Raw genomic sequence first — 23,238 nt, 5'->3', positions numbered from 1 at the left:
TTAGGATCCTATTAGAAAATGAATTCCTACTAGAATCTCAATTGATAGTTATGGTAAGTATATATGTGGGGGATATCCACATTGATTTATTACCTAAATTGGGTCAGTCAATTTAGGTAAGATAATCAATTAGAGTTCTATTAGGAAATAAGTTCCTATTAGAGTCAGCTAGAATCAAAGTTGCTAACCTATTTAAGGGTTATTGCATGAGAAACAAGGACAAGTTGGAACAAGATTTATTTGAGATCTCTCACTTTCTCCCATGTGGTCTTCTTCTTCTCTCTATCTCTCTCTCTTTCTTTCTCTCCCTTTCTCCTACTCTGTCTTAAGATTCTTTTCTAATCTCTTCTACTTCCTCTCTAAACCTCTCTTCTTCAATCTCTACTTTTTCGTTGGTTACTACTACTGTCCAGAAAATTCCAGTAGTGAAAGAGAATCTTTGGGTGCCCGGACGTAAAGAGGACTTGGTTTCAAAATAAAAGCACTACTATTCCATTTATTGGTAAACCTAAACCCTAAAATCTTTCATTACACCATATTTTAGTCCTTTCTACTATCAACGTACCTATTTGAGAGTTGAGAAAGCTACTGTCTTATCTGAGTGTTTTTCTCTCCTTCCATCTAGTAGTGATCCTTTTAATCAGTTAACTATTTATCAGTTATTGCTTACTATATTTTTTTTTAGTTACTTGTTTGGGTCGATTGTTTCCCAAAACATTGCATTCATACTAGATTTGCATTAGAGAATTTTCATAAAGCAGAGGAAAGCAAATAATTAAGAGTTATTTCAAGCAACTCCTCTATAATCTAAAGATAGTATAAACATTAGACAATGATGCTAGTATTTTAATTTTGTAATAATATTATGACATCCATATTCATGTGTTATATATAAAACTTATGTATTATTATTTCATGAGGACTATATACATGTTTGCATATTGTATGCGCTTTAGATATGATGATCATGCTATGTGCATTAGACATTGCACCATGTACACGTATCACCAAGTAATTAGATCCCACCTCGGTAGTACATTTGTACTCACTCAACTAGGGTTAGTGGTAGTGTATATATATATATATGTCTACGCCTAAGATCATTAGTCCTAGCAGGACTAGTAAACTATACGCCAAGTTTGAGCAGGCATGGTTACTGCCGAATATGGAGGTCAAACACTTGCTAATATTGAAAATGATGATTGTGAGACAGAGTTTATAGTTCTAGTGGTACCCGATAACCAGGGGTGTCAAGCTTGTCGAGCAGCTCAGGCTCGGCTCGACTGGAGCTCGAGTCCAGCTCGGCTCGGTCAGAGCTGAGCCGAGCCTGAGCTGCTCAAAGAGGCTCGAAATCAATATCCTTTTAATATGGTTGAGCATCCTTTTAATATGAGAAGTGATGATGGTACATGAGTATCCTTTTAATATGGTTGAGCATACATGGTTCAATATTCTTCTGAAAGTTTTTAATCCACGTTATAAACGGATTTCTAAAAACACAATGAGAAGTGATGTCATGAAAGTATATGAATCTGCAAAAGAAGAAATGAAATTGCTTTTGAAAGGAACTAATAGAATTAGTTTGACTTCAGATTTGTGGACCTCAAATCAAAATATTGGGTATATGTCTTTGACTGCTCATTTTGTTGATTCTGATTGGACTTTACAAAAACGCATTATCAACTTTTGTCAATTAGAACCTCCACACACTGGAGTTGTTATTTCATATACTATTATTGATTGTTTAATTACTTGGGGAATAGAGGATAAAGTATCAACTATTACCTTAGACAATGCCTCCGCCAATGATGTTGCTGCTAAGACTATTATAAATAACTTTCAAGTTAGAGATAAATTGTGCTTCAAGGGGCTTATTTTTCATGTTAGATGTTGTACTCACATTTTAAATCTAGTTGTTCAAGATGGGATCCATGTCATTCAAGATGTCATTGAAAATATTAGATACAGTGTTACTTAAAAAAGAGTCCTTTGCGTATGTATAAGTTTGGTGAAATTACAAGACAACTCTCTGTTCCTACTTCTAAGGGTTTAGCTTTGGATGTTGCAATTCGTTGGAATTCTACATATGTTATGTTAGAGCATGCTTTTGTGTAACAAAAAGTTTTTGAACAATATGCAACGAGAGATGCAAATTACAAATGACTACCTTCAGAAGATGATTGGTTTAAAGCTGCAAAAGTCTGTGAATTTTTGAAAAAATTTTATGATGTTACTCAAATTATATCAGGAAGTTCATATCCTACTGCAAATCTATTTTTGATTGATTTATGGAAAGTGAAAGAAGCTTTAAATAAAGGATGTGAAAGTGAATTCTACTTTTTAAAGGATATGGCTATAGAAATGAGAAAGAAATTTGATAAGTATTAGGAAGAATGTGATATGTTATTGGCAATGGCGTATTAGATCCCCAATACAAAATGAAGCTTATTAACTTTTGTTTTCCAAAAATATATTGCTTTGCAGAAACTCAAATAAACATGCAAAGGGTCCATAGAGTGTTGTATACTATTTTTTAATCATATGAACTTGAGAATGCATCAGGTGAAAATAATGGAATGAATGATAGATCTCAACTTGATAAGAGTGATGACTTGATTAGTGCTAAAGGATCAGAAAGTCAAGCAGAGTTTAAAAATTTTTTGGAATCAACAAATGCAGTTGAACCTCTGAAATCTGAATTAGAAATATACTTAGAGCAGACTACAAGTTTGATTGACAAGTTTGATGCTCGAGAATGGTGGAGACTAAACATGTTGAAATTTCCTATTCCTTCCAAGATGGCTCGAGATATCCTTTCTGTTCCTATTACCACTGTTGCATCTGAATCAGCTTTTAGCGCCGGCGGTAGAGTTCTAAATGATTTTCGAAGCTCTTTGTCTTCCGAGACAGTGGAGACTTTGATATGTGGAGAAAATTGGATTAGATCATCAAAAAAACAAATCAGCTCCTCTAGGGTGTGTACTATACTTCTCATAATAAATTTTTCTCATTTTATGCTTTTATAAACTATTGCTAACTTCTTTTTTATAATCTTATTTTCTTTAAGTATCGGCGATGGATAATGTGTTTGTGAGGATTCCAAATGTAGTTTGATCTTTAGGTATTATATATTGTATGTCTTTTCCATTTGTATAGCATTTTCATTTGCATAGATGATAGAAGAGGCAAGGATATATTAAAAAGTATTATTTGACTTAATTGGTATGCCATGATCACTGAACATTTAGATTATACATATTTCTTAGTTTCTTGTGCATAAATAATGATTGTAAGTATATGTGCCAACCATTAGGCCAAACTAAGATCTTTTCTTTTTATATGTTCAGTGATCATGGCATACCAATTAACAACTGAATTTTTTGAATTTTCCTATCATTGTTTGTTTATACTAGTTGCAATGATGTTTAAGCTACAATTAACTTATTTCCTTTTTTTTTGCAGTTATAGGATGAAGCTTCTTTTTAGTGTTGAACTTGAGAGTGCCAAATAAATTTAGTTGTAATATTTGGCATGTTATCAGATTTTATTGTAATATTTGGCAAGATATAAGTTAAGTACTTTATATTGTAATATTTAGCAAGTGATAGACTTATGATTTGGATGTCATGTCAAAATTTGGATTTATTTTAAGCCAAATTTCGATGAATTATCATATGTTAATATTTTACAATTGGTGTGATAATTTGGTTGGCTTTAGTAAAGTTTTGTATAATTTAAGTTAAATTCATTTGGTTGGCTTTTCTTATATTTACTAGTAAAATTTTTGAAATTGGTGTGATTGCTTTGAGCCAAATTTTGATGAATGGTACTATGTTAATATTTTGCAATTGGTATGATAATTTGGTTAGTAATGTTTTGTATACTTTAAGTTAAGTTCATTTGGTTGACTTTTATTATATTTACCGGTAAAAATTTTGAAATGGGTGTGGTTGCTAATCACTGATTAATTTTAAATTTTATAGTCAATTTGGTTGGCTTTTATTTTATTTACAGATAAAATTTGTTATTCAATTTCGGCTTTTTTTTCACTTTAAATATGTTGTGGCTCGGCTTGGGCTCGAATTGGCTTGGCTTGGGCTCGAGCCAGCTCGACTCGAAGTAAGGCTTGATAATAGGCTTGTTTCAGACTCGGGCTCGGCTCGGGCTCGATCAAGGCGAGCCGAGCCTGAGCCCAATAAAGAAGCTCAAAATTAATTTCGAGCCGAGCCTGAGCAGCAACCGGCTCACTCAAGCTCGGCTCGTTTACACCCCTACCGATAACGCAGAGTTACAACATCTTTTCGAGCAAGGGGCTCGTGATTTCTCGCACAGGGTGCGGTGACGCTTGTGGGGATGGGCTTACGACTAAGCCCCTAAATCTGAAGTCATAGAAAACCAGTCATATGCAGCATTGCCAGGCATGTACAAGCGACATCACTACTAGATGCATATTCCTCCTCAATTAAGGCTTTGACAGCTTTGATGTTATTTATTATGATATGGAGGCCTTGGGAGAGCATGTGATATTGCCGTGAGTAATGATCTTATTTTATCGATGAAGCTTTGTTATTAAACTTATGAGCTTAATACATTGTCATTTAAGCATGATTTATGTTATTGCATTTTGTATTATATTGTTCTTATATTATATAAGAATATACTTGACGGGCTTTATGCTCACCACCCTTTAGTGGAATATTTTTTTTAGATTAATAAATGTGATTGAGGTCATGGAGAAGCAGGCAAGGACTAGCTAGATTTGTTATTTAATTTTCTGTATAAGTTATGTTCAATGAAGCACCGTGTGTCTGACACATGTCCGGAATATCCATAACTAAAAAGAAATCGAACACGGGCAAGACACAAGCGTAATCGAGTTGGGTCAAATTTTGTTAACCTGGATCTAAACTCAATAAGAAATAACTAAATCTCACCCAGCCCTTTATCCCCGATCTCACATCTCACTGCTGAGACGATCGAAGCCCTAAAAGCCGAGCAGAGCTGCTAAGCGACAAAACAAGGCGACGAGCGCGATGGCCGACGAGCTGCTGAGCGAGCGCAACAGGCTGAGCACGGCGAGGACGACAAGTTCTCTCTCTTTCTCTCTCTCATTCTCTCTCGCTGTCTCTCTCTCTCTAAGAGTAGTGAGAGGGCTTAATCTTAAATTTAAATTTCTATTGGTTATTTTAATTCTAATTAATGTAATAAACTGTTAGTTAATTTAATTTCTATTAGTTATTTTAATTCTAGTTAGTATGATAAACTGTTAGTTACTTTAATTCTAATTAGTATTAATCTGCTAATACATATCTCTCTACTAATGTAGTTTACTGTGGTTGAAGGAAAATGAATACTAAACATAATCCTGATTCTAGTCAAAATATGTTTCTTCTGTGGATAATAATGCTCCTTTGTGGAGATATGTTACTAAGATGGAGAAATTGAAAGAAGGTGGAGGAAATCATAATTTTAGATGCAATTATTATCAACAAGTCTATAAAAGATCATATTATAGAGTAAATGCTCATTTGCTAAAAATTAGTGGGAATGGAATTAGAGGTTGTCCAAAAGTGAGTAGTGAACGTGTTATGGAAATGAAAAGGGTTGTTGATATGGCCGAGTTGAGAATTAAAAATTTGATGCTTAAATAAATTCCTTTGCCAAAATTTGGACAAATGGCATCTTCTAGTAGTTCAGTTGGACGTGTAGGTTTTGATATAGGAGGGACATCAAGGAAAAAAAAAGAGCAACAGAAATAGCACCTATTGAGAAGTCATTTAATTTTGATACTCGCAATCAATTATATTGTGAGATTGCAAGAATGTTTTATTCAACTGGGTTGCCTTTTCATCTGGCAAGGAACCCTCACTATGTTAGAGTTTTTCAATTTGCAGTAAATAATAATATTTCTAACTTTGTGCCCCTTGGCTACAATATGTTGAGAACGACACTACTTCAATAAGAGAAAGCAAATATTAAAATGTTGCTAAACCCTATTAGAAGCACATGGAGGGAGAAAGGGCTGAGTATTGTATATGATGGTTGGACTGATGTATAGAGGAGACCGCTTATAAAATTTTTTTTGCAGTGACTGAGAGTGGCCCTATATTCTTGAAGGCTGTGAAATTGTAAAGGAGAATATAAAGACAAATTTTTTATTTCTAATTTGATCATTAAAATCATTGAAGAGGTTGAGCCTCATAATGTAGTCCAAGTGGTTACGGATAATGCACTTATTTGTAAGGCAACAGGGATGCTTCTTGAATCAAGGTTTTCTCACATTTTTTGGACTCCATGTGTAGTTCATACTCTCAACCTAGCTTTGAAGAACATATGTGTAACAAAAAACACTAAGACAAATGAGATTGTGTTTGATGAGTGTAGCTGGATTTCAGTAATTGCAGGGGATGTAATGTGCATAAAAAATTTCATCATGCAACATTCAATGAGGTTGGCTATCTTTAATGAATTTGTCAACTTAAAATTGCTCGCTATTGCAGAGACTCACTTTGCTTCACTAATTATAATGTTGAAAACATTTAGAAAGATCAAGAAGAGTCTTCAATCAATCGTAATCAGTGATAAATGGAGTTTTTACGGAGAAGATTATATTGGCAAAACACAATTTGTCAAAGATAAAGTCTTTAATGATGTTTGGTGAGATAAAATTGAATATGTACTTACCTTCATAGAGCCTATATACAGTATGCTATGAGTTGCAGACACAGATAAACCATGCTTATGTTTGATATATGAAATGTGAGATACAATAATTGAAAAGGTGAAGAGAGTCATACTTATGCATGAAAACAAGAAGGAAGGTGAGGTATTTATTTTTTATTCAATGGTGCACAGATCCTAGTAGATAGATGGGACAAAAGCAATACACCACTACATTGCTTAGCACATTTTTTAAATCCAAAATTAATTTAATTTCTATAGTCCACTTTCTTATGATTAAATATTTTATTGTTCTTTCATTGCTATTGTTTACTAATTAGATGATTATATTAATAGATATTATAGCTCATCATGGATTCAAGAGGATCCAAATCGTGTACCACCGCATAGAAATTTGGAAACTTCTAATATGAGAAATAAATACTTAAAAAGGTCATTTCCTCCACATCAAGCAAATTTTTGCTCAGTATGATCCAAACATGTGGTGGGCTGCTCATGGTGCTTCTACTCCTATTCTTTATAATTTAGCACTTAAGTTACTTGGGCAACCTTGCTCTTCTTTAGGTTGTGAGAGGAATTGAAGCACCTGTTCTTTCATCCATTCATTGAAAAAGAATAAGATAACTCCAAAAAGAGCTGAAGATTTGGTATATGTGCATACTAATATTCGTCTTCTATCAAGAAGGTCTCCAGATTATTTGAGTGAGGAGACCAAGATGTGGGATGTCGGAGAAGATTCTTATAATAACTTTAATGGTGCAGGAATGTTAGAGTTTGCTGAGCTCGCAATTGATGAACCGGATTTGGAGACTAATGTTTATTGATGAAGGCAATGAGCACGCTAAAGATGAATGATCTACCTTATGTTGCTATTTTATAATGATTGTTAACTTTTAAACTTTTATGGAACTCAATTACTTGGATAGTTGGACATGTTTTACACTTTTGGGGCTTGTAATGATAATTTGATGCCTTTTTAGAATTTTGTACACTTTTGATTGTCCTTCAATTTGTTCTTATCTTTAAATTAGTTCCTACAGCTTGATGTATACTTTTTAGTTCTTTAAATGATAGATAGTTTTTATAGCTTGATGTATGTGTATTTAATAATATTAGATTGCCAACTTTTACTTCAAATGTATCAATAATATATATATATATATAGATTTATTTATTTATTTATTTATTTTGTCGTGTCGCTCTGTCCATATTGTGTCATGTCAGCGTCCCATGTTTGTATCCATGCTTCATTAGTTATGTTGCCCCTACATAGGTATTAATCTTCTATCAGATATGTTATGGACATATATTTTACAAGTTTATCACGGTCTGTGGTAAATTTAGATTCTTGTTGAATTAATTTTGCTAAATTTTGGTTTATTATTTTGGATACCTTGCTAAAATGTTTGACTAACAGATCACGTGAGTACTATGTGAGTTCTATCTACGTGAGGAGCATATGTGTTCGGTGATGGGTATTTCACAGGCCCCACTAACCTGAATGAATTTTCTCTTGACAAGTGTATCAAAGGCTCAACTTGTAAGAATCTATAAGGATAAACACCACACAAAATGATAAAATAGGTTGCAAATCGTCATTCAGGATGTCTCCATCAAACAAGACTAAGGATATCACCATTCCAAAGAAAACCTCATAAATTATCTCTTTTTTTTAAGAGCCTTGTTTTCTTTTATTTACTTGTACAATAAAAATGCCTAAAAGGAGGATTTTTGGAAGTATGCAAGCCTTCATCAAAGGGAGGCATCTATAAAGTCCCAGATGATGTTCTCATTTGATCCCTAAACCTTTCCCTTCAAGTTATACGTTATTTTTGCCCATTCTACTTCATGATTCCTACCATATAACTAGATCTACCAACCACTGAAAAAGCAAAACTTTTGACTCCTTTGTCCGTAAACCTTTGGTTCTAAAATCAAACCTACTTCAAATGATACATATGTTGCAATCCCTCTCAAGGAAAATGATAGTCGATTCAAGTTACTATTTTAGACAAAACTAAACACAAAACTTTTGAAGACAATAGGAATCGATCTAACTGTTGAAATGATTTGATATTTGGACATGTTGTTCCTCTAAAAGTTAGGAATCCAATGGAACTAAAATCTTATTGATTAGGTAGGTAGATCAAAAGACATAGGAAAAATAATGACCAAAGATCTTGAGATAGCAAGATAGACATGTATGATGAAAATTAGTGATGTGGTTAGGGTTAGGATTATGAAAAATAATGATGGCTATGATGGGTGGAATAGTATATTGAACAAGATGAGGGGAAAGAAAGGAGGTTCTAGGTATGGCTAGTCGCTAGAGTGAGGAGAGAGAAGTAACGAGGGATTAACCTCGGCCATTAAAGAAAGCTCGAAGTAGACACCGAAGAGGAGGAAGTGGAAAGGAGACAGTCAACTCAAGCCTAGATACAAAACAAAAGCTCCAATAATTATAATTTCAAAATGGCTGCTATTCCACATATTTGGAGGCTAGCTAATCGTCCAAAAACTATAAACAAACCCTAATATGAAACAATGTAACCAACAATCACTCGAATGCCCCTCAACTGCGCTCGAATCCATCACCATTATCATCCCTCTTTTCTCATCACCACTATCACCTGTCATTACCGTCTCCACCATTTCGTACCAGTTGGGAGGAAGATCATGAAGATCCCATGGGTGGTCATGCCAGCAAGCTTTTCACCGTGACCAAGCACCGAATCCACCTCTGCACGATGACGATGACGAGTGGGCAGAACACGAAAAACCAGCGACCCCTCGATACTATCCTAGGGATGCTAAATTAAACCCAAGGGAAAGAAGGCCCAATCAACATGAAGAAGAAGAATGCGACGTCCGTGCAGGGACTATTCGCCTCAACTTTCCATCCTTTGACGAAGGAGATCCGCTCAATTGGGTTTATCGAGCAGAGCAATTCTTCGAGTACCAAAGAACACCTAATGCACAAAAGGTGTTGTTAGCATCCTTTCATCTCAAAGACACTACCATCCGATGGTACCAACCAGGCCACGAATCGAACTCAGCCCTATCAAACGTGGGAGGATTTCGCTAATACTATTTGCATCCAATTTGGACCCTCCAATTATAAAGATTTTCAAGCTGCTCTCACCAAGCTAACCCAAAGGACTACGGTGAGAGCCTATCAAGAGGAGTTCAAGCGTGTTAGTAATCGAGTGCGCGGCTGGTTAGATTTCCAACTCAAGAGCACATTCATTAGTGGCCTTAAGCGGGACATTCAGTACGGGGCTACTCGACCAACCACATTGCTTAAGGCATTTGCAACAGGGGGCCGGAGCACCATGGAGTTTAGAGAGTGCCTCGGCAAACCGCAACCACAGATCATGTGTCAGTAGCTCCACCAAGAACAGCAGGTGCAAGATTGCCTACACGACCACAACCAGAGATGAGGGGACCTCCCCGAACTACCATGAGAAGACTTACCCTAGCCCAAGTTAAAGAAAGAAAAGCAAAAGGGCTGTGTATTTGTTGTAATGAGTGATTCACTCCTAAGCACAAATATGCCGGACCGGCGTCCATGGTGATGGTGTTGGATGAAGCAAAGGTTGTGGAGAAAGAGGAAATGGTGGAAGATGAACTGGAGGACTTGGCAGAAGATTCGGAAGCCTTGGAAAGCAGCAAGGAGATCCATGCCGAGATATCCATGCATGCCTATACTGGCGCTAATACACCTAGGATGCTTTCGATCAATTGCACCGTGAAGAATCAAACAGTGAGGATCCTCATCAACACCGAAAGTACCCACAACTTCATGGATGAGCGTGTGGTCAAGAAAATAGAAATGGCTATAGATGCTACCTCCGGATTCGATGTAGCTTTGTAGAGACGGCACAATGCTCCGGACGAACAACGTATGCTGAGGAGTTCTTTTGAAGATTTAAGGCAATTCCTTCACCTTAGATCTTCACCCATTGGCCTCACGATGGGCTGACATTGTATTGGGAACACAATGGATGCAAAGTTTGGATCCGGTGACCTTTGACTTCTTGGAAATGTGAATGGGCTTCAAACGAAGTGGCAAACGAGTGCGGTTAGACAAAATTCGACCAGAACTTGGAGCCCAACTTCAGCCGATGGTGGGATTGCCAAAGGCTGGATGCTATAAACTTCTAATGCAATTAATCCAAAGTCAAGTAGACATACAAAGAAAAAAGAAGTACCCGCTGATCTGTCCGCCTTACTAAAGGAATATCGCGAGGTGTTTAAAGAACCACGCGGCATACCACCGACTCAACCCCAAGACCACCACATTGAGATTACTCTCAGAGCTGAACCGACTAACGTTACCGGTACCCTTTTGTGCAAAAGGGATTACAAGGCTTGTTAAGGAAACGTTGGACAACGGAATCATCTAACCGAGTCAAAGCTCGTACTCATGACCGGTGCTTCTAGCGCGAAAGAAGGACAGAACATGCTGATTTTGCGTGGACAACCGTGCACTCAATGCCATCACAGTGAAGGATAGGTATCCCATCCCTGTCATTGAAAAACTCTTAGATGAGCTCTTGTGGGCCTCCTACTTCAGCAAGTTAGACTTGCGAGCCGGCTACCACCAAATCTGCGTGAGACCTGAGAATGTGCACGAGACCGCATTTAACACATATGACGAGCATTATGAGTTCAAGATCATGCCTTTTGGACTCACTAATGCTCCCTCCACCTTCCAAGAGTTGATGGATGACATCTTTAGGGTGCTATTAAGGCGGTTTATACTTGTCTTCTTCGACGACATCCTTGTGTATAGGCGTTCATGGAGGGAGTATCTTGTTCACCTTCGCAAAGTATTGTAGATTTTGAAAGACAATGAGCTGAAGGTGAAGGAGTCCAAATGTTTATGGGGCCAGCCGATACTGGAGTATCTCAGCCACATCATATCAGCGGCGAAAGTGGAAGTCGATCCCTCCAAAGTGCAAAACATGGTGCAATGGCAAATCCCAAAGACACTGAAAGAATTACAGGGATTCGTTGGATTGACGGGCTATTACCGCCGATTTGTTGCCAACTACGACAAGATCGCCGCCCCTTTGACATCACTATTGAAGAAAGGGGAGTTTCAATGGACCGAGGCAACAACGAAAGCCTTTGAAGAGTTGAAGAAAGCAATGACCATAGCTCCAGTCTTAGCATTACCCGATTTCACCAAATCTTTTCTGGTGGAATGAATTGGGGTTGTCCTTATGCAAGAAGGGAGGCCGATGGCGTACATAAGCAAGGCGTTGACGATGAAGAACCAGATGATGTCTACATATGAGCAAGAGATACTAGCCATTATTCACGCCGTCACCAAATAGAGACCATACCTCATAGGGCAGCCATTCGTGGTGCATACCGACCAGTTAAGTCTTCCTTACTTCCTTGGGCAACAGATTCACACTCCAGCACAGCAGCAGTAGGTGACAAAGTTGTTAGGCTACGACTACTAATTGGTGTACAAGAAGGAAACTGAGAATTGGGTCGCCGATGCACTATCGCAGCAACCCGAATCAGCCGACTTAGTCATAATTTCTATCCCGATCTTTCCTTTCCTTTCAAAGATTAAAGCTGCATGTTTGGAAGATCTAGAGATGAGGGAACTCATGAAAAAGGTAGAGGAAGAATAATCTAGCTATCCCAGATTAGAAGTGAATGACGGTCTACTACTAGATCGAGGGCGAGTATGAGTATCGGCCAAACCCGAACTGCGAGTGACTTTGATTCGCCACTTCCACGACATTCCTATGGCAAGGCACGAGGGAACTTTCATAACCAATAAGAGATTGACAAAATTGTGTACGGGCAGGATTGGAAAAAGAAGTGTTGTCCTATGTTCAAGCATGTGAAATCTGTCAACGCACCAAAGGGACTCGACGAAACCAACGGGGCTGCTGCAACCCCTACCAATTCCAAAGCAAATTTGGAAAGATGTGACGATGGATTTTATTGAAGGGCTTCCCCAGGTCAAAGGACATATGGTGATAATGGTGGTGGTCGACCGGTTGACGAAGAGTGCGCACTTTTTAGCTCTAGCGCACACGTACACTACAAAGAAAGTAGCAGAAATTTATGTGAAGGAAATAGCTCGGTTTCATGAAATGCTGAGGTCAATAATTTCAAACCGTGATCCGATCTTTATGCGTCACTTTTGGCAAGAGTACTTCAAACAACAAGGTACTGAACTGAAAATAAGCTCAGCGTATCATCCACAAACTGACGAGGAATCCGAAGTCATTAATCACTGCCTCGATCAATATTTGTGATGCTTCGCCAGTGAGCAACCGAAGAGATGGCTAGCTTACCTACCATGGGCGGAGTACTCATACAACACGGCTTACTACACCGCTATTGGGATGACTCTCTTTAAGGCTGTCCATGGGCGCGCGCCCCTAACATTGTGCTCCTATGACTGACCGAGCATACCTGACCATACCAACATAGATCGGGTGCTAATGGAACAGGATGAAGTACCCAAGCAACTCAAGCTTCACCTAGCAGTTGCATAGAACTAAATGAAGCAAGTGCATGATCGCAAACACCAGGAAAAAAGCTATAAAGTTGGCGATTGGGTCTATGTTCAACTCCAACCATACCAGCAAATCTTGGTACGAACAATTCAGAACCAAAAGCTAGCACATCACTTCTTTGGTCCATTTCATATTCAAGGGAAGGTGAGAGCGATTACATATAAGCTGGATCTACCCAAATCGTCCTAAGTTCACCCGGTCTTCCATGTATCTAACTTGAGAGGCCAAGTTGATCCAGTTGAGCAAGTTGCGGCAGAACTACCCAAGCTCAAATCAGAGGTAATTGAGCTCGCTCCAGAGAAGATCTTAGCACAAAGGAGGGTCAGACCTTAAGGACGCATAATCACAGAGGTGTTGGTAAGTTAGGTCGGTGAGACATAGAAGCAAGCCACATGGGAATCCGAGGCAACATTGATGGACCGTTATCCTGAATTTGCACTTTAAGGGCAAAGTGAGCGAAAGCATGGTGAAATGATGTGAATCGAACCACATTGAGTCATCTCGAGTATGGATATAACCTATGAGATCTATTTCTTATTTTTTTTAGTTGTTTCTTCAGAAAAATAAGAATTCTAGATGTCGCGTTCGAACGCGGGAAGATTGGCTTCAAACCCCCTTTACAAAAGCCTACAAATGTTCGCATCGATTAAGAATGCAATTTGTGCATTCGAACGCGCTCTATCCCGTTCAAACGCATGCGTGCAACGCCTACATATGTTCGCATCGATAGTGAATGCGAATTGCGCGTTCGAACACAATCAGATAGAATTCATTGCTTCTAGGATTATTATTTGTTATTTTGGTTGGTTAGGTTAACCTCTTAAGATGTGGATGGCAACCTAAAAGAGGATTATGAATGAATATTGATTTTCCTTCCCTTCCTTTCCTTCTCTACCCTAATTCTTCTCCCTCCTTGTTCAAGCCTAGCCATGTGCCATCTCGTCGCCGGTTACCTCTAATCCCCCTCGATTGTCAAATCCTCCCTCCTTCTTGGGATCTCAACCAACTTCTCCCCCCTTCTCCTTATCCTATCAACACCACGTGCCACCCAATCCATCACCATTATCACCCCTATTTTCTCATCACCATCTAAACCACAGTCTTGCGTATTTTCGCCTCATGTGCAGTCAAAATCTATAAAAGACATGAATACCAAAAACATAGATCAAAAAGTTACGAATCGACCACCACTGGTTTCATAATTTTCTGATGATAAGAGAATATTCTGAGATTATTTTCCTCCGACTACGCAGACTGCTTTCCTGCATCCTAGTTCGATCAGGTAGTGGACGAACGATTCATATCAAGTAGTATCAGAGCCACCGTTCCTCAGACACCATGCCAACAACCAGACCTATGACATCAAGACCCAATGAAGGCACCTCCGCTGAGAAGAGGCCACGAAGATTATCAAATCGAAGGCCAACCCAAACACACCGGTCGGGACTTCTCCAACGACCTCCACGGTCAACACAGATCTGATCAAGATGTTCGCAGATATAATAGAGACACATCGAGCCATGCAAGCATCAATGGAAGTCATGACTTAAGTTCTATTAGGCGCACCAAGAGGTACAGCGGCGATCGAGTTCCCTACTTGAGCCCAGGCTGCACCATTGATGGAACCACATTTTTGCTAAGGGACACCACCTCCACCATTCCATACCAAGCGGGAGGAAGATCATGAAGATCCCATGGGTGGTCATGCCAGGGGCTGGGAGCCCTTGCTGCTTACGCCACCCAAAAGGTGCAACGTACCACCGCAGGCTTTTCACCACGACCAAGCATCAAATCCACCTCTCCACGATGACGATAAGTGAGCGGAATACGAAAAACTAGCAACCCCTTAATACCATCCTAGAGATGCTAAATTAAACTCAAGGGAAAGAAGGCCCGATCAACATGAAAAAGACGAATGCGATGTCCGTGCAAAGACTGTTAGCCTCAACTTCCCGCCCTTCAACGAAGGAAATCCGCTCGATTGGGTTTATTGAACGGAGCAATTCTTCAAGTACCAAAGAACACCTAATGGTCAAAAGGTGTTGTTAGCATCCTTTCATCTCGAAGACACCGCCATCCGATGGTACCAGGCCACGAATCAAACTCGGCCCTATCGAATGTGGGAGTTCATTATGCTATTTGCGTCCCATTTGGACCCTCCAGTTATAAAGATTTCCAAGCTGCTCTCACCAAACTAACCAAAGGACTACGATGCCACCCAATCCATCACCATTATCACCTCTTTTCTCATCATCACCACCTACACTCCAGTCTTGCGTATTTTCGCCCTAGGTGCAATCGGAATCTACAAAAGACGTGAATATCAAAAACGTAGATTAGAAAGTTACGAATCAACCACCACTGGTTTTATAATTTTCTGACTACGGGAGAATATTCTAAGATTATTTTTCTCCGACTGCGCGAACTGCTTTCTAGCATCCGAGTTTGATCGGGTAGCGAACGCACGATTCATATCAAATGCTATCAAGCCGCACTCTCCTGTTGTTGTGCTTGAAGGTAAGGCACATCTCACCAAAATCAAAAGTGACTTGCCCTAAGCTCTGTAGCCACTACGTACCCAAGACAACATCTACTTCCTGGAATGTAATTGGATACAAGTCGATATGATTCGGGCTTCACCAATATCGTCTCGAGCATGGATACACTTTAAGGGTGTCTTTTATTTTTATTTTAGTGTTTAATTCATAGAAAAATAAGTTTTTTATATGTCACGTTCGAACGCAGGTGGAGTGCGTTCAAACGCGTTTGTGAACGCCTATATGCAAGTGCAAAATGCAGAGAGTGCAAAATGTGCATTCGAACGCACTTGCGAACGCCTGCATCACATTTGCACATACAAAGAACGCAAAATGTGCGTTCAAACGCGATCGAGCGCGTTCAAATGCGATCGGCAAAAATCTACTGTTTTAGGGTTAATTATTGTCATTTTTGAATTATTTTGCTAGCCTCTAAAGGTGTGGATGGCAACCACGGAATCATTATTGAATTAATTGAATTTTGCCTTCGTCTCCTTCGTCTTCTTCTCTCCCGTTCTCTCGTTCCCCAGTGACACTGCTTTTAACCCCCCTCGACCGACCAATCACCTAGTCCCTTAGGAGCAGCCCACTCCTCCCCTTTCTTCCAATCTATCTATCACTTTGCCCTAACCCTACCATCACCCATAACCCTTCCACCTCCACATACCCACCGATGCCACCCCATTAATGTCGGTCCACCAACCTTCACCAACACCAAAGATCTCGTGCCTCTATCCACGGATCCAAAGACGGACTTCCTGACGTTCGTCTACTAATCAGACGATATCTCGAGATCCCACCGTCTGATTCGCTTGAAACTTGATTTGTTAGAAAGCTCTTTTTCGGAGCTACAACATATCAAAATTTTATGTCGATCCAACGGTTGCATCTTTCGGGATCTATTTTCAAAGTTCCGTGTTAAATCTTGTCCAGATCTGAAAATCAGGATAGATCGAGCCTTGGCCAAATAGGTGATCGTATCACAAGTCCATGACGAATGAATGCCCATGAACTCGCACTTGAATATCACTACAAATATTGTCAGCTCAGAGCGTCGTCCCATTGCCAATGGTGACATCCAATCCTATCGTTGCTTCAGAACCAGAAGATCATCTAGGAAGTTGTGAGTACTCCCCATGTCAATAACAGTATGCTTCCTAATGATGTCGTCCACCCGTAGGGTTGTCGACGATGTCGCAACTCCTAGGTAGGCATGTAAAGAGATGCCTGCTTATATCTCGTCCGAGTCTAACTCCTTTTCGGTCACCAGTTGTTGCTTATTTTAGTGATGGTCGCCAACTACCTCATCCTCGTGCACATCCTCCTCGAACTATCCATCGATCAGCATTACCATATTAGTCAGTCGTGCATAACAGTGTCCCAGGGTGAACTTCTTGTTGCACCGAAAGTACAACCCTTTGGCCTGTCACTCCACCTGAGCAGGTGTTAGAGTTTGCATAAGTGTCCTATGGGCTATTTTCACATCATTAGAAATGCGAAAAGGTGGCCGCTATCCAACTGCATGCATGTAATCCGAGCTGTCAAGTGCATGCATCGGCTTTGGTTGTGGCTTGCTAGCATGAAAGTCTTTATAGCCTAACGATCCGAACTATTTGTAGACCACGCAGTGAAACTCTGCCCACGTTTCGATTTGCCTAAGTAATAGCCAACCAAAACCACCGTAATACCGCATCCTCGAGATGGAAGGATGCAAGGAGAACCTTTTGGTCCTCCTTTATGTCTTGGAAGATAAAAAATTGTTCAGCACATAGAGCCAATCAACCGGATCTCCACCTCGAAAAATTGAAAACTCTAATCAAACGGTGTCTACGGATGCCAGTATCGCGGTTGGAATCGAATCTTGCTCCATCTCGAATTTGAGATGGGTGCTCCTTTAGACGTACGTGAATGATTCCTCCGATGTCCTCTATCAGCTTCTCAATCTTTCTCATCCCTCCCAACCCAGGGATCGTGATCTCATCGTCTTCAAACCGCGCTCACCGGCGAGGCCCACCTAGCCTCGACTCAGGCGTGGTCTCTCTCTCGTCCTTGGCCGACTAGTGGAACCATCATAGGGGGTTCTAGTGTGAAAGATCTTGGTACCTCATGTCCTTGGATTGGCCTTTCTCGGATCGCCCGCAACAAATCGGCATTTTGTTGCGTGATCGTTTGACTCAAAGTTTCAATAGTTCGAGCAAGAATGATGATCTGTCCCAAAGCTTCAATAGACTTTGATAGCATTTCCATATCTGGATCCATGCAGAAGGGTGGCAGCGTTGTGTGCGTGATCCTCTTGCCATTGGATGCCTGCAGATGGTGTAGAGTTCCTCTCTCCCACATGCGTGGATGTCTTCCCTTCTTCTCTCCTTCGTGCTGCCACGGATCTAGTGGTTAGTGTCATTGCGGATGCGCGTCAATGAAAGCTAGCTCTGATACCACTTCGTTACATGATACACTTAACTATAGTCATTTCTTATTACATTAGTTAATTATTTTTATTAAAATAAATTTTTTGTAGATTGCGTTCGAACGCAATTGGGGGCGTATTCAAATGGCTTTGCGAACGGCTACATCAGGTTCACAAAAACAGAGAACGTGAAATGCGCGTTCCAACGCAGTCAGTTGTGTTCGAACGTCTGCATCGCGTTTGCATCGACAAAGAATGTCTTTTGTGCGTTCGAATGCGATCAGGCGCGTTCGAACGCGTTCGGCGAGAGTCCACTAGAATTAGGATTGATAATTATTATTTTAGCTTGTTGGCTAGTCTCTATAAAGGTGTGGATGGCAGCCAAAATTAGTATGCTATTATATTATTAGTATTTTGCCTCCTATCTTCTCTCTATCTTCTCTACCATAATCTCCCTCCTTCCTCTTCAACAACTTACCACCTATACTGTTGGTAAAGTATCTCCTAACTTCTAATCTCCCTCGTCTGTCAAGTCCTCCCTCTTCTTTGGGATCTCGACTATTTTTTTCCCTTTGTCTTTATCCCTTAAACAACATCACCAATCCACCTTCATCTCTATCATCTATGACCCTAACATCCACTCCACCCATCACCACCACCATCACCTGCACTAAACCGTAATTTCGTCACAGTTGCAGTTTGAATCTACAAAGGGCGTAAATACAAAAAACGTAAATCAGAAAGTTACGGATCGATTCCACTCCGTTTCGTAATTTTCTAACTACAGGAGAATATTTGGTGAATATTTTTCCTCTGTTGCGCGAACTGCTTTTTACAATAAATCCAGACCTTGAAGGAATCGTTCCGTTGCCTATCATTACAATGGCCATCGAAGAAGATGATTGTCAATCTGAGTTGCTATTCTGAATAGAACTAAACACGAAACTTTCGAAGGCAATAGAGATCGTTCTAACAGTTGAAATGATCTAAGATTCGGATATATTATTCCTCTGAAAATTAGGAATCCAACGCAACCAAAATCTCGTTGATCAAGTAGGTAGATCAAAAGATACGAGAAAAATAACAACCAAAGATCAGGAAATAGTAGGATAGACGTGGATGATAGAAGTTGGTAATGTGGTTAGGGTTAAGATTATGAAAGATGATGATGGCTATGGTGAGTGGAATAGTATCTTGAACAAGATGAGAAGAAGAAGAGAGCTTCTAAGTATGGCTAGTCGCTGGAGTGAAGGGAAAAACGATGGAGTATTAATCTCGACCATAGAAGGAAGTTCGGGGTGGATACTTAAGGGGAGGAAAGAGGGAGAAGGTCAGCTCAAGCGTAGATGCAAAACAAAAGCTCTAATAATCAATAATCTCAAAGTGGCTGCTATTCCACATATTTGGAGACTAGCAAATCGTCCAAAAACTATAAATAATCTCTAATACGAAACAACTTGACCAACGAGCATATGAATGCTACTCAACCGCAGCCAAACAACCAAAAATAGTGCTTAGTATGTGCGAACGCTATACAAGCATTTAAACGCAGAGTTCGAACAACCCTTCTTGGCTTTCAAATGCACCAGCCAGAATTTCTTATTTCTATCCAATACAAATACAAAAATAATCCAATTCAAGGGGAATTGGTCATGTCCAATCTGTATCATAAGCAAGAATTACAACAACATATCCTCTACCAATATATAAATTCTTCTCACTTCAACTTCACATCTAAGTTCACCGCCTAAACTAATCAAAAACCCTAATTCATCTCTATTAAGAATTTAAAAAATCGATCAAAATATTGAATTTTACTAAAAAGAACTATAGGATTGGTGAATAAGATTAGGGAATACCTACAACATATAAATTCTACTCGCTTCAACTTCACATCTAAGTTCACTGTCTAACATAATCAAGAAACCCTAATTCATCTCAATTAAGATTTAAAAAAATCAATCAAAACATTGAACTTTACTGAAAAGATCCATAAAATTGGCAGATAAGATTGGCAAATACCTGTAATAGATGGATCTCATGTTACTTTGCAAATTCTCAGCATTAAAGAGTGGCAAATCAACGGAATCGTCCACTGCCATCCTTACAACTCACTTCTGATCTTCTTTCTATCGACAAAAGAACACGATCACTAGAAGAGAGTCGAGATCAAGAGAGTAAAATTTTTAAAAAAAAAATTAGTATCATTTTAATAAAATATATTACTTTAATATGGGATGCAAACTATTTACAGTTTTAGATTTCTCCTGCCAAACTATTTAAAATGTCAGCCTCTCTATAAGCTGCAAAAATTACCAAATTCCTCCAACATAAAGCTGCTGAAAATTTCAACATTTTTATGACTTGGCCCCACACAAGTGTTTGGAAGGACAAAACTTTGTAACCAATAGTCCATTTTGGATATATATGATATGTCATTGGCTCATTGCTGAGATGAAATAGAAACGAATGTATTGACAGAGCTTAATAGAACCTTAGACAAGAAAGATACACACAAAAAATATAAAGAAAAATTTTGAGCATCGTAACTTTACGCTCGGTTATCCATTTTAATCATAAAATATACATTTTCGAAGATATAGAAATGAGCAACGGGTGAGCACAAGAAACCTAAAACTATAAATAAAAGATGCATTCCTAGAATTAGAAGTGTTCTATCTTGCCAAAGGCCTATCTTAAGAATGTATTTCATCTTAATCCTTGTTCTTTTTTGGAGAGTCAAGCACAGATATTGATAATGATATGGAAATATAGTGATAAGGATATCGAGATACAACAAATTCTTAAAAAAATAAGATATGAATATGACATAGATACGACAGTAAATATATTAACAAAAATAACATTGGTAAAAATTGCATTCGTTCTCTAAAAGTTCATAGAAAAATAAAAGTCTCAGCATTAAATAATACATACACTAAATAAGTTCATGCACAATGCACTAAAAAGGCTCCATCATTAGAAAAATAAAAGTCTCAGCATTAAATAATACATACACTAAATAAGTTCATGCACAATGCACTAAATAAGCTCCATCATTAGAAAAACTCTAAGTTTCTCCTATTGCAGATTGACATTAATTCTAACATGGATAGAGAAAATACAAATATAAAACTAATGTACTATTGTAAGTCATTTACGAGCTTCAATTAATTCAACTATGAATAGACTTGTAAATTAAACATCAAAACGTGATATTAAGATAGTGAAGATAAAATTAGTGGCAATAGTAAGTAATTAAAAATGATCATAGTGGAGGATAACTGTTAAGGCCTGTGGCCTCAAACCATTACTTATGAAAATAATAAATATGTCATAGCTACTACTACAACAACAATAAACAAACAACATGAAAAATCCCCAAATTCTCCAAGTACAATATGAAAACTCTCAAATTCTCAAAGGCGCTAGGTTGAACTTATATCCTTGGTACTCATCCATAATAGGTTGGAGACATAACTGGCTGATATCTTCTAGTTAGAATCAAGCTAATCAACATGGTTAGCCTGTAAATAATAAGCAATTTTAACATGCAACATGAAGTAACTAATATTTGTAAATGGCCAAAAGACAACGTATGCAAACAAAATCAACATTACAACCAAAATATTAGAAAATGTACAAGACAATATATCCAATCAGAGAGAATAACTTCAGTTCTTGTCATATTGATAGCCAAATGCAGAATAAAGAAATAAAGAAAAGACGATACACAGTCAATTAAAAAATTACTAATAATCTCCACAAGTAGAAATTTGAGCCTATTCAGAGGGTAATTGCTTACTTTAATAAAGGAGATATAGTGACTCGATCCTGTAGAGTTGAAGTCTTAGGCTGTTCTGTTTCATAAAAAAGGAAAGTTGTTTAGGTCCATCAGATGATATTTCTTCTATAACAACAAATAGAAAACACAAAACATAAAATAACAATTATAGTCATGCTACCACAAAAATAACAAAATGACAAGCAGAGGGAAAAAAAGAGGAGAAATACTAGAATTTTAACCTAAGCTAAGAAAGTTGACACAATTCATCATACACATGATAAAACTCTTAAATCTATTAAAACAAGGTTACTATTTAGTATTTACTAGTCATGTATAGTATGCAGGCAATGAATTACGGACATGGACACAAGGACACGGCAAAATAAAGTAAATAAAATATGTATAATTATTGATAAATCCAAAACAAAAGTTTGCAATCTAATATTGTAAAATACACATACATCTTGCTACAGGAACTAAGACGTATTCATGAGAAGGAAAACAATAGGAAAAAAATGAAATTAAGCCCTATCTCAAAAGAAATTTAAACTATTGCTTTCAAAAATAAGAGGAAAAAATAAAAACTTTAATTTAAGCCTTATCTGGAAACTTAAATTCAAGCCCCCGAAGGAATGAAAATAACTGCTTGCGGAGGGGCGGAGAGAGAGAGAGAGAGAGAGACTCGCCGTGCTTAGCCGCTCATCGCGCTTGTCATGCTCAACCGCTCGTCGCTCTGGACTTGCTCAGCCGATCGCCGTCGCCGCACCGCCTTCTTCCACTCGAGCGAAGGGAGGCACTCCTCCGAGACCGGAGGGGGCTTGAGGTGTTTAAGGGATAAGAGGTGTTCTAATTGGGGCTGAGAGGTGAGGGTGTGATACTTACTTTTGGGTTTAAATTCGGGTTAATGAAAAATAATTCAAACCCTACCCAATATCCACCTCGTATCCATGCTAGGGGTGAAAATGGGTCGGATTAACTCCGACCCGACCCGCTATCCGACCCAACTTGGATCGGATTCGGATAAAAAATTTCTATCTGATTTGGATTCGGATTCGGATATGGGTAGAATTTTTGAAAAAAATTCGGATACGGATTCGGATACGGATTCGGATACGGGTCAGATATATTTTTCGGATTCAGATAGAGGTAGAATTTTTGAAAAAAATTCGGATACGGATTCGGATACGGGTCAGATATATTTTTCAGATTCGGATACGGATATCGGATATCCATTTACCCGCATATTTTTTTTAAATGATTTATAGTTTTTAGTTT

At 38.6% G+C, this 23,238-nt stretch overlaps 1 protein-coding gene across 4 annotated transcripts in view; it reads right to left on the bottom strand.

Moving 5' to 3' along the window:
- LOC140770521 (uncharacterized) overlaps positions 1-22,829 on the bottom strand; it is a 30,712-nt gene extending 7,883 nt beyond the window's left edge. Inside the window, exons 1-3 of one of the 4 annotated variants that reach the window (XM_073111755.1) lie at positions 22,607-22,829; positions 21,982-22,036; positions 20,199-20,305 (exon numbers count right to left, since the gene is read on the bottom strand). In XM_073111755.1, the coding sequence (XP_072967856.1) occupies positions 20,199-20,278 (80 nt within the window). In that variant the 5' untranslated portion in view covers positions 20,279-20,305; positions 21,982-22,036; positions 22,607-22,829. The remainder of the gene's footprint in view (positions 1-20,198; positions 20,306-21,981; positions 22,037-22,606) is intronic. The other 3 variants (XM_073111747.1, XM_073111762.1, XM_073111771.1) reach the window with 3 other exon arrangements.
- Positions 22,830-23,238: the final 409 nt, after the last annotated feature.

This window comes from Typha angustifolia, chromosome 2 (assembly GCF_048772165.1).
Source record: "Typha angustifolia cultivar Huaian chromosome 2, ASM4877216v1, whole genome shotgun sequence".
NCBI classification, from domain to species: Eukaryota; Viridiplantae; Streptophyta; class Magnoliopsida; order Poales; family Typhaceae; genus Typha; species Typha angustifolia.
This window is presented reverse-complemented; position numbering and strand designations above follow the sequence as displayed.